This window comes from Balaenoptera borealis (assembly GCF_965194805.1).
Source record: "Balaenoptera borealis genome assembly, chromosome: 3".
NCBI classification, from domain to species: Eukaryota; Metazoa; Chordata; class Mammalia; order Artiodactyla; family Balaenopteridae; genus Balaenoptera; species Balaenoptera borealis.
The window spans coordinates 111,483,851-111,500,201 of NC_138866.1; the positions used below are offsets into that span (position 1 = coordinate 111,483,851).

Here is a 16,351-nt window from a genome sequence, read left to right on the forward strand (position 1 = left end):
AGTATTAGCTAAATATTCTTGAAAAAAATTTTTTTAATATTTTGTTTTATTTTGCATTTTTTGGTAAGGCAAGCATAGGATAAACATTCAAACTTTACAGACAGTGAAAAGTAACTCTTCCCTCCCAGAGCTGACCCCTAGTCCCTCAGTACTCCTTTCTAGGGGCCATTACTGTTTCAGTTTCTCCTGAATCCTTCCAGAAGGATTCTGTGCAAACACACAGTTACATTGTACACACATGGTGCCACATATACATACTATACCTGGCTTTTTCCATTTAACAACATAGCTTGCAGATGGGAGATGGGCCAGCATCCTTACTTATAGACCTGCTGCAGTCTTTTTTTTTTTTTTTTTCCTGCTGCAGTCTTTTAATACATGACCCAACCTATCTTTCTGACCTTAGAGTCCATCCCTCCCCTGTAACGACTTCTCTACATGTTTTCCCTCAAATGCCATCTTGCTCTTTCTTGCCTCCATTCACGTGATACCATCATCAACTTGGCCAATAGCACTTCCTTCCCATCGTACTGAATCCTCCCCATCCTCCAAGGTCCGGTTGAAAACCCTCTTCCTCCAGGAAGCCTTCCTTGACCATCTAGCCCTAGCACTCTTGTCCTCCTCTGAACCATCAGAGCACTGAATCGTTTACTTGTTATCTGCTATTATTACCTATTATATTCTGCTTTGAATTGTGAGCTTTAAGTAATTCCCATCTACAGACCACAGCCTATGCTTCTAATTACCCACCCACTTAGCAACATGCCTTGCCCATAATAAGTACGTAAGGGATGTTAGTAGCAGTGGAGCCATGCAATGCTAGAGCCAAGGAGACCTTGGCCTGGAGGTAGCTGGTTTATTAGCTTAGGGACTTTTCTATGCCTCTTGGGCTAACAAACATCCAAAGGCTAACTAGCAAATCCAAGTCAGATCTTTCTCTGGATTCTGCTTCCTCTGTAGTAATCAACTTCCCTGCCTGTCATCACCCCTCCTGTGCCAACGAGGCCAGTTCCACCCTCCTGCTCCCCATAACAATCTCTCTTGCATATCCCTCGTCACTCAGTCCCAAACAAGACATTATTAACATTCCTGCGCTCGGCAGTGGACCCTAGAGCTTGACCCCCATCCCCACTCCAGCTGATGACCAAATTTCCCATTCATTGCAATACATGAGCTAAGCCGATTTCAAGCTGCTTATCTCGAAACCTTTTTGCAGACTTGATGTCCCTGTCTCTCCATTTAAGACAAGCATTCCTCTTTCACTAAGGACTGACCATCACTGCTTGGCCCACTGCTTGCTTACAAACACGGCAAAGAGAAGTTAATTCTAGACCCACTGGCAGCTTAAGTTCTCGGGCCTGAGCCTAACTTTCAGAAAGGAGCCCTTTATTCTTTGTTCACTGTAGAATAAATGTCCTACAGAGGAGAAGGGCACTCTCCTGCCTAGGGCCCTTGCAGTCTGAAGGTAACCTGGGCACCCTCACCTGGGCGGTTTGCAGGAATCTGAAAGCCTTACTCTGTGACTCGCAGTTCAAATGCACAAAGCAGGCTCAGCTCCTTGGAGAAAGAGCTGTCTGAGACCTGTGTGGAGCAAGTCTTTAGAGAGGACGTTGTGCCCTCTTTTAACAATACCAGAACTGCTCTCCCCAATCCCCCAAAATAATCTCTACAGGTCAAGAAGTTTCTGACTTTCTCATTAAATACATTCATCTCCTCAAAAAAGTATTTAAGATCTCTACTTACCTATATAGGTCCACGTGGATCCTGCAAAGAAGAAAAAAAAAAAAAAAAGCAAGTAAGCACAACTGAGCTTGAACAAGTTAGAGAAGACATGACAGATTTTATTTTTAAATGGGTGAAATTAAAAGGAGGTGGATGCCCAGAACTTCAAAGTTTTTCAACGTGGAGAAAAGGGAGCCCTTATGCACTGTTGGTGGGAATGTAAATTGGGGCAGCCACTATGGGGAACAGTATGGATATATAGGTTGCTCAAAAAAATCAAGAACAGAACTGCCATATGATCCAGCAATTCCACTCCTGGATATTTATCCAAAGAAAACAAAAACACTAATTAGGAAAGATATATGCGCCCCTATGTTCATTGCAGCATTATTTACAATAGTCAAGATATGGAAGCAACCCAAGTGGCCATTAATAGGTGAATGGATAAAGAACATGTGAGATATATATATATATATATATATATATATATATTCCATAGATATATATATGGAATATTACCCAACCACAAAAAAGAATTAAATCTTGCCATTTGTGACAACATGGATGGACCTAGAGAGTATTATGCTAAGTGAAATAAGTCAGAGAAAGACAAATACTGTATGATTTCACGTACATGTGGAATCTAAAAATCCAAACAAATGAACAAACGTAACACAAGAAACAGAGATACAGAGAATAGGTGGTTTCCAGAGGAGGGGTGCATGGAGGGAGGATAGAAATAGGTGATGGAGATGAAGAGGTACAAGCTTCCAGTTGCAAAATAAATGAGTCACTGATATGAAATGTACAGTGTGGGGAATATAGTCAGTAACTGATATCCTTGGATGGTGACATATTTTAAATGTATAGAAAAAAATCACTATGTTGTATAATAGGAACTAACATAGTGTTGTAGGTCAATATACTTCAAAAACAAACAAACTTACTCATAGAAAAAGAGGTCTTATTGGTGGCTACCAGAGGCAGTGGGTGAGGGCAGGGGGAGTTGGATGACGATGACCAAAAGGTACTAACTTCCAGTTATAAGATAAATAAGTACTAGGGATGTGATGTACAACATGCTAAATATAATTAACACGGCTGGACGTTACATATGAAAATTGTTAAGAGAGTCCTAAGAGTTCTCATCAGAAGGAAAAATTTTTTTTCTATTTAATTTTGTACCTATATGAGATGATGGGTGCTCACTAAACTTACTGTGATCATCATTTCATGATGCATATAAGTCACATCATTATACCGTACATATTAAATTTATACAGTGCTGTGTGTCAAGTATATCTCAATGAAACTGTAAGAAAAAAAATTGTTTTAATTAGAAAAAAAAACCCAAAAAGCTTTATCAGAGTCTGTGTCAGAACAACTGCTTCTCAGAGCAACTGTGCTCCCAGGGGAGACAAAGCACAAGGCAGTGATTTTGTGCAGGGCCCAGGGGTTAGGGAGGGGGCTTCTTGATCAGAAGCCTCCCATATATCTTAGAGAAGCCAAATGTCATCACCTGAATGGGTAATAAAGTCACAAGGCTCAAAACTCAAAAGCCACCAAAAGGTACACAGTGAAAGCGATTCCTGCCACCCGAACTTCCTGCTTCATTAGACTTAGTCAGTTTCACCAGCTGATGGGAACACTTGCACAGTGTGACTGCACGCACAGGTCTCTGTATTCTGTCCCCCCTGCCTTTTTTGCACACAAATGTTGACATACGGGAAACCCTGTTTTGCATCTTGCTTTTTCCCACTTAACAACACAGCCTGGAGAAGAGTTCACCTCAGTACATAAAGAGGAGAAAACTAATCCCCAAAGGAACGTTTTTCTTTGAGGAAGCTGCCACCCTCATCTGAGTTAGAATTCCAGGGGCAGTGGCAATGTGGAGGAGAGGTCCTGCCAGGAATATAACGAAAGTCACCTGTCACTTCCCACTCCACACCCTTCACTCATAAAAGCCCTTTGTACCGACAACAAAACATAGTTTTAAAAAGTCATTGCATAGTACACCTGAAACTAACACAACATTGTTTAATCAACTCTGCTCCAATATAAAATAAAAATTTTTTTAGAAGTCGTTGCATAGATAACCAACAAGGACCTACTGTATAGCACAGGGAGCTATACGCAGGGAACTATCTTGTAATAACCTATAAGGGAAAAGAATCTGAAAAAGAATATATAGGTATATGTATAACTGAATCACTTTGCTGTACACCTGAAACTGACAGTATTGTACATTAACTATACTTCAGTTTTTAAAAAGTCATTGCAGAGCTGCGCTCTCATTACCCTGTTGGCACACCTCCCTCTTCATCTCCAGGAGGAGCCCGAGACCCCAAACTGAGACTCAGGGTGTCTCGGGACACATCACAATGAGGGGGCTGTTCAACTCCTATGTCCCTCCCTCCCAGGTTCTCCCAGTGCCTCTGAGATTCTCGGCCCACCAGGGTACTGATGCAAGAGGAAGACTCACATCTCCTTTCTCTCTTGGGAATGATTTGCAGTAAAACTTACCTGACCAACCAACTGGTAGTCACTTATCACCACTGGGCATTTCCTACTCAAGCCAGTGGTGGTTTTAAAAAGCGAAAAGAGGATTTTGTTTTTTCTTTGTAAGCTGGTTTAATGTCCTATTTTTTTTTTGTTGTTCTGTTTCAATTCTTTGCCTCGGTCTTTTTAATTTTCAAATTCAATTGGCAGTTTTTTCAAATTACACTTGTACATGGTTTAAAGAGTCAGATGGCTCTATAAGGCTTTTAATAAAAATATTGGTCCCCTGACACTCCCTAGTCACTTTCCTGCTCCCTATGGCAACCACTGTGAATTCTTTTAAAATGTTTCTTTTGGTGTTATCTCATCTCTATAAAACATGCCCATGTTGTGCCTTCATGATTTGCTTTGGTTTAGGCATTATTTGTTGACATCCCACTTGGGAAGAGACGGATTGAGGGCTCTTTCACATACCTGCAACCCGACACCTCGTTTTGTAGATGAGAAAATGAAAGTCCACAAGGCGAAGCGGAAGATCAGTGCCTGCTAAGAAGCGTATCTCCACATTTCCCATCACTTCCCACGAACTTAGAGAATCTTCGAGTCTCCTTCCCAATCTTTGGGGTAGAGGGGGGAGTCCAGACCCCTTAGAGTATTTGATCAGTACTATGGACCTTTCCTCGTTAAAAATGCCCACTAACACAACATTGTAAAGCAACCATACGCCAATAAAAATTAATTTTAAAAATGCCCATAAGCTTGGACACAGAAAATTTCATGTACAGTTAACTTCAGGAGGTCAATAGAACCATGTTAGGTGTTTGTTTGTTTGTTTTGTTTTTTTTACTGTAAGCTTCTTTGCCATAAACATCTTCGCTGCTGCATAATTAATTGGCATTAAGACAATTTTTCTGTGAAAGATCAAATAACTAGTTGACAGTTTTGGATTGACAGTTTGGTTTCCACTGGTTGAAATGCATTAGCATTTCTTCCAGTTAGTGATGTTATTGATGGCTTTATCCAGCTGACCGATGACAATCATTTGCCCCAAGAGTTGGTTTCTTATTTTGAAACACACTACATTGGAGGAGAAAGAGGCTGAGGGCCTCGAAGGTGCAGAGTTGAGCCAACATCTCCCACAGAACTTTGAAACATCTGTCACTAGAGGTGTGACAAGATGCCAAGAATACACCACAGGGTAGAGGCTTTCACAGTGCAACACAAAGCTCAGGTACAAACATGCACCCTTGTATTTGGAAACTGATACCTCTCTTAATGAAGGAAGAAATGTTAGCGAGAACGAAAAAGTGCACTGCCGAACGAGGAGATGAATCAACAAACCAAAAGAAAGAAAAAGGTATAAATACTATGAATGACAGACTTGGAAGACGAATACTTAGGTACAAGCCACAAAATAAAATCAGTTATTTGCACAGTATTGCCATGAATCTACACACATTTTAAATGTATTCAAATATTTTGTATTTTGCAATAAAGTCTTTTAAATTGTTATTTATTTCTTATGTTTCATTATGTCCTTTTTTAAAAAATTTTTTATTGGAGTTTAGTTGATTTACAGTGTGTTAGTTTCAGGTGTACAGCAAAATGAATCAGTTATACATACATATATGCACTCTTTTTTAGATTCTTTTCCCATATAGGTCATTACAGAGTATTGAGTAGAGTTCCCTGTGCTATACAGCAGGTCCTTATTAGTTATCTATTTTATATATAGTAGTGTGTATTATGTTAATCCCAATCTCCCAATTTATCCCTCCCCTCTCCTTTCCCCCCGGTAACCATAAGTTTGTTTTCTACATCTCTGACTGTATTTCTGTTCATTATGTCCCTCTTGATATCCCTCTTTTACTTTTTATTATTTTATTTTCTACAGCAAAATTGCCTTATGGGTCAATTAGTTACGCAGCGAAAGTGCTTGCAGCAAAGATGCTTACGGCGAAAGTACACAGGGCCCCACAGACCCCCTGAAACTTACTATGGACCGGATGGGAGTTAATAGTCCCCAAATTAACCTCCTCTGAATTAGCAATTGGTTGACGACATCCAGAACTGTGGGGAACCCAAACTTGTACGTGACCCCCAAGTTCACTGCTAGCCTTTTACTGAAACAGTAGTGAAAAGGAACAAAACAGCTTGGCTTTGGAACCAAGCTACAGAAGACTTCAAACCTCTTTTCTGAACATTTTCCCTCAGCGTTCTGTTTGAGGGCTTCTATTAAAATAGAATCATGGATTTCAGAGGCAAAGGAAGCCAGGTGATTGCCACTTAGCCAGGCAGAGCACTTGGAGGCCCAGGTTGTAAAATCTCACAAAGAACGGGGAAGTTTGTCCTCACTGCTTCCCTGAGAGACATAGGCCACTCGGTGATCCTGGAGGCCACCAGGAAAAACATCTGCTACCTCTGAGCAGTCCTGCCTTGGCCAGAAATTATAATTGCACCTGCACCAAAATCAAATCATGGCCTTAATAACCTACATCTTCTGCTACTTTCCCCAAAGCTTGCTAAGCTGTGGTTTCCGTGTTGTTGCAGCTCTCATCCTCAGATTGAGGAATCAGCATAATACTCTGGTAAGCTCAGGGCCCAGTGTGATCGAGTGCATCAGGGACTGTAAGGGCTCAGGTGGTGACACAGGACTGGGGAGTTGTTCTTAGAAAGCAGCAGCATCAGAGCAATCTTTCCTGCCCTCCTTTCTCTGAGCGAACCTGCTTGGCCCTCAGGACTTGGTGCTTTGGGTATAAAGGGCCGTGCCTGGAGGGGCTCAGAAGCTGGAGTCTGGGGAGGAGAAGCACGGTAAAATGAAGGGGAGGGTGGGCTGAGTCAGGGGGTCTTATTGGATGAAGGTCAGGGCCCAGCCTGGTTCATTCAGTTCAGCCAGAACTGAAGGCAGGAAGACTTTATAAAGGAAGTGTGCCCCTTTGCTTTTTGGAAATGTCCTCTCCTGGTTTCCCACCTTTAGCTTTAGGGGCAAGGGTCTTCACAGAATTAAACTGACCCCACAGGCAGGCCAGGCAAAGGCCCCTGCGGTTACACCTCAGTAGCTTCCTGGGAGCACTGTTCCCTTTCCAAGAAGGTCATCTGTTCTATCCGGAGCCTTGGGAGGCCCAGCTGGATGCCTGTTAGAACCTGCAGACCCAGCTTATACTGGGCAAGGAGAATGTCCTGGGTGCCTTCGGAGGAAATGATGTTTACAGAGATTCGGGTCAGGGGTTCAGGGCCCTGCCTGCTTCCTGTCCTGGGTGCTAGAACCCACATCCATGCAGCCCAGGGCTGCCCAGCTCTCCACACCAGGCTCAGGCAAAGCGGGCTCTGCAGAGTTCATTGAAATGTTCCCCTGCAGCAACTGAGAATTCCTAGGTTATGTCCGGAAGATGCAAGCCTTCACCTTATTATGCCCCTTCCCTCCCTAACCCTGATGTTCCCCAGTGCCAACAGCTGGGAGTTTAAGTGCCCCAGGCGGAGGGCGGACCACACTCTCACCCTATTGCCCAGCTTAACCCCCCTCCACCCCGAAACCTTGGGTTTAATACTGACACTTTACACCTCAGTGAGTTTTGCTTTGACCTTGTCCCTGAAGGCAATTAAAAAGCCAAGAAACCTGCCTGAGGCAGAACAGAATAAAAGCTGTGTTCTTAGAATCAAGGGGTAAGCAGGCTGGCTCCTCAGTGTGGGGTGAAAGTAGATGTTTTACTGAAAACTTTCCCCAGCCCAACTGGGAGAAGGGGGAAGGGAGAAGAGCAAGGGGGAGAGGAGGCTACGGAAGGTCAGAGAGGCAGAGGGGGGAGGAGGAGCTGCCCCCAGAGTGAGGGGAGTAACAGGCTTTCAGGAACGAGGGCCAGTAAAGGGCTTCTCTCTCGTCCTGGAGCAGCTTGGAGCTCTTTCAAGTCAAACTTTGGGTCTCAGGGCAGCTTTCTTCAGAGGGGAATCTGTGTCAAAGTATGCACTTTTATAAATTAATTTCCACTTTTATGTAACTACTTTCTTCCACCCACCTTCTGCCCCACCAGATGAGGAAGACACTACCAAGCATTTCATGCCAGCTAGTGGTCTCGAACTGAATCAAGAAGAATGGCAAAGCTGCTGACAGCCAGGCTCCTCCTGCCTCCCCTTGCCCTGCCCCATGGGCACCGTGACCTCTGAGGGGAGGGGGCTCGAGCTTTCATGCTGCTGAGCAGGACCAATTTCCCACTGCCACCACCCAGCCCGGGAGGACGGATTGTCAGCCATTCCAGTCACTTTGGGCCCTTCTATAAGTGTTTCAGCCAAGCCTGGGTCCAGGAATGGTCGCACCTACACATGTCCGTACAACTTGGGACAAACTGTCAAGGGCAGGAGCCACGATGCGTTACTCGGGAAGTTTCCATAAGTCACCATCTACTGCCCCAGAAAAGCGCTCACCCAGCTGTGGAGAGGCAGGCAAAAGCCCTGACCTTGGCTGCTCTCTGCAACTCACTGCCCAGACCTGAGCCTACAGATAAGGCCCCTCCACCTCCTCCTGCTACTGGCTGGGCACCACCAGCCTCCAGCCCTTCAGGGTTCAAAGCCCTCATTACACTCAGAAATAAGCTGTGTATGCTCGTCTCAGGGCACGCACACACACACGCGTACCAGAAGTAGAGCCCTTCTGGAGAAAAATAACGATTAAGGATGGGATGCATCATTCCTTTGATTTGGAGGTGAAACAGAGGTAAAGAGCCTCTCCTCCAAAGAAAAGCACCCACCACTGTGCAAACCCTCCCTGGTAAAGAGGCTGCTCAGCCCGTCCCGGTCACTCCACCACGTGCACGTGCATCGGGGCGCATTATTTGAAATCCCGGCTCTGTTTCTCCTCCCCGGTTAGCAAATTCCCAAGCCACCTCTCCAGAGCTGGGAATGCTCCGAGAACACACAAACATATTTGAATGCGAAGACGACGTGCGCCTTGGCAACCGGAGCAGATCCTGCATTCCACAGGAAAACGAAGCATCCTTTGTAAAAATGTGCGATTTTGAGACCATGCAGGTCCTTCCCCGCTCCCCCCAAATGATCTTTATCATTAACGAGCCCCGTGGAAATCCTTCTGCCCAGGTGTGGCTGAGCGCTCGGGATTGTTAGGAAAGAAGAAACTTTACCGTTGAGTGGGGTTGGGTTAGAAGGCTGTTCCTTTAAGACCACGAGCAGGAGGAAGGCAGCCGCGTGCACGCTGCGGAGGGGCATCTTCGGGCGGCTCCTCCGGGCAGGAGGCGGGCGCGGGCTGCCGGCAGCTGGGCTCCTTCTCTCTCTCTGGCTCCGGCGCTGGGGCCGGCGGGGGGGCGCGCACCGGGACTTCGTGCGCGAAGCCGGGGCGCCAGGGCGAGCACGTCTGTTCTTTGGGCTCCTGGCTCCCCGCGGGCTGCTTTTATGGAGAGACTCAGTCCTAAACACATGATGTCACCGGGTGGAGGGTGGCGGGAGAACGCCCTGCCTACGGGAGGTCTGGCGCCCCAGTTCCAAGGTGAGTTGTAACCCTGACTTCAGCAGCTCTCCGCGGGACGGCGGCTCGGGCGCTCCCCGGAGCCGGGGCTGACCTGGGAACCCACTTCTCCGTGGGAGCCGCGGGCAGGCGTGGGAGAGATCCGCCTGCCTTGGCCCCGTCGGGAGGGGGTGCATCTAGGGACCCGCTTCAGTGGCCACGGCCTTGGTCTGTCATTGCCCTTACTGAGAAGCCCCCTTAGCACAATGCCATCTGGGCAGGAGCCTCCTTCTGGGCCCCTGGACTGGGCACACTTCGGGGACTGGACGACACAGGTGGGGTTTGGCGAGGGCTGCGTTCAAATTACGAACTTCTGTGGACGGTACAGTGGGTCCTGATAAGGTCTTACCTTTGAAATTTAGACGCCAAGAAATTAACAGGTACATAGCACAGTGGGGATACACTGTGACATAGAAATAGATATACAGATAAATAGACTAAATAAATAAAACAGCTTTACTAAGCAATTAGACTTTCCTCTCATAACAGGTAAGTAGGCAAGGCTCATACTAGTTCCTAATATCAATAGTTCTTTAGGAAGCTGGGAGGGGGACGTCCTTTCTCTGGGGTAGTGGTGAAAGAAGGGGACTTAACGTTATTTATTGAGGACCTACTCAGTGTAAGGCTCTGTACCAGGTGTTTTGCATCTTGGCTTAGATCGGTGTCTGAGTTCTGTTTTCAGTGCAGATTATCATCACCTGTTGCTCGTTTCTGCCCACTGTCCTCACGTATCCGTATTCTTTTAAATATGTGCATACATCCAGTCATATACTTGGCGGTTCTGATCCTCTTCGTGTTTAGTCCATGTTCAGTTGTTAAGTCAAAGGTCTTACTAACTTGCTGTCCCCAGTGCTCACTAAATCTTCCTGCTGCTGTTACTGCCGCTTGCTGTTCCCACCACTACCCTTGTCATTTGTGCTTCTGGCTTCCCTGGGTCCTCCGAACGTGTCTGCCCTGCTCCCCATGCTGGGCTCTGTCTCCTTCCTGCTCTGTGACCCTGCCTATTCTCTTGGCTCCCTGCTGCCTACAGGTATTGCTCAGATCACATGGTCTGCTGAAGGGTGCCCACCCCCAGCCCTGGTATATGACCTTTGGTTTTGTTACCTGGACCATCCTGCCTTCTTCTCTTGGCCACAGCGGCCTGACCAGCCCGCACCTCTCTGGTCTCTGCTGACCCTCAGCCTAAGTGGACTCTCAGGCTGGCCTCAGTGACCAGAGAAGCTGCTTGTTCATGGTATTTTTGGAGGGATAGAGCAGCTTGTCTGCTGAAAGCCTCCAGGAAGCACATGCCACCCGCATTTCAAGGGGTGCTACTGTTCTGTCCCTATCCTCTCAGCTATCGTTTGGGTTAATAAAGGGCTTTGAAGTCTTTTTAGGGAAGTAGTTACAAAGACAATCTTGTTACAAGCACTTTCAGAGGATGGTAGACTTAAGGATGACCTTTTCTGCCTGTAACTCTTGATCAAGAACCACACCTCCGGGTGGTGAGTGAGCATTTCACTGCGGTTCTTGAAACATTCACGTCTCTGATTTGTCATCAAGGTCTTTAAAAGATGAAATGTACTGGAGTAACACAGAGGTTGGGGAGGAGCCACTGCAGGTTCAGAAATGCACACCATGGAGGTGAAATCACTCACCCCACATTTTCCTATATAACGTCCAGTGGTGTTAATCGTATTTATCACGTTGTACATTACATCCCTAGTATTTATTTGTCTTATAAGTGGAAGTTTGTACCTTTTTTTTTTTTAATTGATTAATTAATTTTTGGTTGTGTTGGGTCTTCGTTTCTGTGCGAGGGCTTTCTCTAGTTGCGGCAAGTGGGGGCCACTCTTCATCGCAGTGCACGGGCCTCTCATTGTCACCGCCTCTCTTGTTGCGGAGCACAGGCTCTAGACGCGCAGGCTCAGTAGTTGTGGCTCACGGGCCTAGTTGCTCCGCGGCATGTGGGATCTTCCCAGACCAGGGCTCGAACCCGTGTCCCCTGCATTGGCAGGCAGACTCTCAACCACTGCGCCACCAGGAAAGCCCAGAAGTTTGTACCTTTTGACTGCCTGCATCCAGTTCCCTCACTGCCCCCACCTCTGATAACCAGAAATCTGATCCCTTTTTTCTGCGAGTTTGCCTGTTTGAAGTATAAATGACCTACAGGTGTGATTTTCTTTTTTTTTTTTTTAATCCTAGGGTGTCAGAGGGGGGAAAACTCACACAGAAATGAACGGAATGACCAAACTTCTAAAACATTGAAGCTGAATATCAAGCCTCCCCATCCCACTCCCCAGCAAGCAGCACATACCTAACCAGCTTAAGACCCCAACTCTGGGATCCCTCCCTGCCAGAGGCTTCCTGAGGCCTGTGTAACTGAACATGTTTGGATTTGCCTTGCCATCAGCAGATGAGGCTGCTGTCAGCTAATAAATAGCTCATTACTCAGTGGATTAAGGTAGAAAGTGGACCTTCAGCGCTCAAAAGATGGCACCAGGCCAACAAATGACACGCCCAGATGGAAGGCCCTAGGGAGCAGAGCTTCTCTAAAATGTTGCCATCTGGATCAACAGGAGGGCGAGGCTGCTGAGTCAAAGGGCAGAGGAGTGTGGAGGAAAGGAACACCGGATTCGGTGTCAGGAAGTCTAGACTGAAGGGCCTGCCCCACCACTTACTGGATGGCCTTGACAGTGATGCACCCTCCCTGAACTTCAGTATCCTGGTCGTCTCTAAAGTGCAGATTGTCATCCCGGCCGCTGGGGCATTGAGAGAATTGATATATGGCTGGAACGAGGTAAGGTGGGTGGAAACTTTTCCTTCATTCATTCACCCTCTATGTGCCAGGAACTGTGCTAGGCATAGTCCTTGCTCTTGGAGAGTGTGTAAACATAAAACAAATAATCTCATAAATAACCATGTAATTATGATTGTTATAAGCTTGATGGAAGGTTGATGTATAACCAGAAGGGGCCCACGCTGTCCTGGGGCTGTGAGGGAAGACATCATCAGTGTAAGGATTATATTTTATGACTTCCTAAAACCTTTGAAATGCACAGCTAATACCAGGCTCTTCTTTCTCAAAGCTGGTACCGTCTGGCAGTATTTGCCCTTTACACAAGCTAATCGTTGGCCTTTCAGGCATAAGGGTTAGAGTATAGAGATTTTTATTTCTTAAGGTAAGAATTAACTCTTCGGATAGTATCACTCAGTTGGGAATGCAGCTTTTGATGGGGCAAAAGAAAGGGCTGGTGGGAAGAGAACTAACATGTATCGAGTGCCTACTATTTGCCAGACACTGAACTTGGCACTTTATTCTTACAACAACCTGTGGGGATGAGTGTTACATTTGCCACTTTACGGATGAGGCACCTGAGGCTGGGAAAAGAGAAATCCATTCCTTGCACAGGTTCACGAGGCTTGAGTAGCAGAGACTGAATTGTCAACTAGATAATTCTCTGTCTCCAAGGCCCAGGCAAGCTCTTTCCATGGCCGCCCTAACAAATGCTGCAAACAGGGTCGTTGTGTTTCCGGAGCCCTCTGAGATGTGGATTCTCCAGTTTTCTAGATGCTGTGATTGTTTTTGTTGATCCGGGGCACAGTGTACCACTTCTGGCAATCACATAATGCTCCACATGGGACATGGCTGTGTCCTTCTCCCGGAGCGCCATGGGGAGGGGCGCTGAGGGCCCCTGCACTCCGCTCCCTGCCCAGAGCATCTGCCCAAATGGGATACGAAGAACCTGACACCACAGAGCTTTGATTTGATATGTTCTCCAGCAAAGGAGAACATGAGCCCAACCATGGAGTTCTTTGTTATATTAATGAGCTCTGCTTTGACTGGTGTGGGGTGGAGGGTGGCGTATGGAGGGAAGGTGAGGGAGAGGGAAGGAAGAAGGAAGGAAAAGGCCAAGGGGTTTCCTTTGCCTGGGCCGTGACTGAGGGAACCCCTAGGCCAAGACATGCATGGACCCCTTGATCCCGGTGTGAATGTCTAGGTCTTTGAAAAAATACAGTCACTTTTGTCTCTTTCTTCACATCTGCTTCTTCACTTCTGCTTCTTCACTTCTGCAGCTGTGGCTTAGAGTCATAACCTCTGTGTGAACCCTAGCTACCGTGCTCAATTTCAGGCAGGATCAGGTGGAGGGCAATGTGACCTACAGGAAAGAAGGCCAGACTTATGGCTCTGCCAGGAACCAGCTCTGGGCCCTTAGCAAGTCTCTGGCCCGGTGTATGCCTCAGTTTTCTGATCTGTACGTTGAAATAAGAATGTCTAACCCCACCTGGGGTTGTGAGTGTAGGATGAGACCATATATGGGAAAGTACTTTGGCAAACAAAAGCACTTGATATACATAAGATGTTCCTGAGAGTGGGCTTGAAACAAAAGAAAGTTGTCTTGATCTCAGTCTTGGTTTACTAACTTAAGAAAATGAAATCTGGATTCCAACCAGGGACCGTAAGTTCTTACCCAGCCCCTGCTACCAGTTTCCATGGTAACTTGTGACTCTGGTCTAATTATTTGTCCACGGACTCCAACTGCTTCCGTCGAGTAGGGAATGATGGCTTGTCACCGGGACTTTTATAAAACACTCTTCATGATTGATTAAAAATGACAGTAAATCAAAATCCTATGCACAGGGAAAGTTAGCATTTTAAGTGAAAATAAACCTTGGTGCAATATGTGTTATCTCTTTCCAGGTAAATTATTCTGAAAACCATGGTTAGCTGATACCAAGACTGCTTAGGAGATATCATTAGACTATAATAGCTTAAGGTTTCTCACATCCATCTAGCCTTTCACACCTGCTAGTTGGATCCACTCTCCTCTAACCTCAGAGGTTTGGTCCAGATCCTGTTCTCCTTGTTCTCAGTCTGAAGCACTGTCCTCTCTCAACCCTGTGTTTTAAATCCTAGTGCAGTCACAGACCACATTCCAGCAAGCTCAGAGGTGCCAACCTAAAGCAAATAGTCTTCATATCGATTCTGACAACTTCCACCAATGGTTAGGGAGGCCAAATGGTAGAGGGGAAAGAGCTTTGGCATCATATGAAACTGGACTTCGAAACTCAGCTCCACCACTCACTTCCTGTGTGACCTTGAGCAAGTCACTTAACCTCTCTGAGTCTCAGTTTCCTACTTTTTAAAGAGATGAAAGCCATAGAGTATACTGCAAAGAGGAGAGGGGAGGATTAAATATAATGAGCTAGGCATGTGAAGAACTTAGCGCAGTGGCTCATAATAAGCACTATGTAAATGTAGTTCTCTGCTGTAGAAAGGTCTTGATTGCCTGAAGGGGGACTATTTCACCCCATAGTTCCTAGTTTGGGCAACCCCGCCAGCCTCCCTGGTTTGAGCAATCACACCAAATTCCGTGAACCCTAAGAAAAGAATGAGTGATTTCCAAGTAACACTGTCCCCCGCAATTCTACACATTGGCCTCTCAAAGAATGTAGTTTTTGTCATAACAAGCCAATCTCCCTACTGAAGCAGTGATGCTTTCTAAATCAGTAGACTCAGAACCACTTTACCACAGGAAATGCCCAATCACTAGACTCTTGGGGCTGGGAGGTATTCCTGAGCTCAGAGATGCCACGTACTATTGGAATAAGCTGGCAATTTCCTCTTGCTTGGATGCTCTAGTTCCGTGCAATTGCAGGAATGTATGAGCTTATCCCTCCTTTCAGTTCCTTTCAAAAAAAACTGGCAAACAACCCCCAGGTGCTTGCATTTCAGTTTGCATTGGTCTCCCCTGGTCTCTTATCCTTGAAATAAGAGTTTGGGGCTCACTTTGCAGTGGAATAAATTATAACTAGGTTACTTCTGTCTGCATCCTAGTTTTTTAACACAGGTATGCAAAACTTCTCTTTGATATTACATATCTGTTTTCTCGTCTCGACAGGGTTTTGTGGGGGTTAGAAATGATGACAGGATACAGAGAGAGTCCTTAAAGGGTGTTCAAAGAATCAGAAAATGAAAACTCAGAAACTTGGGCTCTTCAACTTTGGTTTCCTCTGGGGGGCGTGGGAAGGGGAAATCCCTCCAATACCTCAGTCACTCCGTTTTTATCATAGAGACTTGATGATAAAATTAAGTGGCACTTAATTCCAGTGAGAATTTGTAAAATTATTTTGAGATGTTTAAGAAGGACACTAAACTCCAAAATTATAAAGTGTACTTTGCCTGGAACTGTTGAGTTGGCTGTTTGTTTTTAGTGCAGGCAACAGACGTGTCTGTTGTAAGAAGGATCCCTGGGCTTATTCTACCTCTGAGATAACAAACAAGTTGACACAGGCCCACTTCATAGGAAAGAAATCAATTCAGAGATCGTGAATAAGAAATCCCGTCATAATAGGTCTCATGTAACTAGCTGTCAGCAGAAGCGAAGTGGTAAGAAGTGGGGACGAGGGCAGAGAAAAGTTATAGAAGGAAGAGTTCTAACTCGTAGCCGTTGTCCAGACAAAAGGGGAGATGCAGGGAAGTGAAAGAAGGCGCCATGGGCTTCCACCGGGGTCTGAGCAACAGGGTGGTCTTGTGAAGACTCAATACAGAGTCTGATGCTGCACAAAGCATGCCAGCCCAGACTGGATATGGAACATTTTTTTTTAATTGAAGTATTGAGTTACAATATTTTATTAGTT

General features: G+C 45.9%; 3 protein-coding genes and 1 long non-coding RNA gene across 11 annotated transcripts in view; 2 read left to right on the forward strand and 2 right to left on the reverse strand.

The window, feature by feature from the left end:
• Positions 1 to 9,306, forward strand: part of APH1B (aph-1 homolog B, gamma-secretase subunit) — a 114,018-nt gene extending 104,712 nt beyond the window's left edge. The window contains exon 7 of the mRNA XM_082383515.1: positions 4,639 to 9,306. The gene's annotated coding sequence lies outside the window, so the exon portion shown is untranslated. The remainder of the gene's footprint in view (positions 1 to 4,638) is intronic.
• CA12 (carbonic anhydrase 12) overlaps positions 1 to 9,615 on the reverse strand; it is a 73,943-nt gene extending 64,328 nt beyond the window's left edge. For 6 of the 7 annotated variants that reach the window (XM_082383372.1, XM_082383367.1, XM_082383370.1 and 3 more), the window contains exons 1-2: positions 9,351 to 9,473; positions 1,744 to 1,764 (exon numbers count right to left, since the gene is read on the reverse strand). In XM_082383372.1, coding sequence (XP_082239498.1) covers positions 1,744 to 1,764; positions 9,351 to 9,435 — 106 coding nt within the window. In that variant the 5' untranslated portion in view covers positions 9,436 to 9,473. Of the gene's footprint in view, positions 1 to 1,743; positions 1,765 to 9,350 lie in introns of all 7 variants that reach the window. The other variant, XM_082383373.1, reaches the window with a different exon arrangement.
• Positions 1 to 16,351, reverse strand: part of LOC309624851 — a 205,651-nt gene that overhangs the window by 168,884 nt on the left and 20,416 nt on the right. The gene's annotated exons all lie outside the window — the stretch shown is intronic.
• Positions 12,385 to 16,351, forward strand: part of USP3 (ubiquitin specific peptidase 3) — a 223,119-nt gene continuing 219,152 nt past the window's right edge. Inside the window, exon 1 of the mRNA XM_082383352.1 lies at positions 12,385 to 12,514. The gene's annotated coding sequence lies outside the window, so the exon portion shown is untranslated. The remainder of the gene's footprint in view (positions 12,515 to 16,351) is intronic.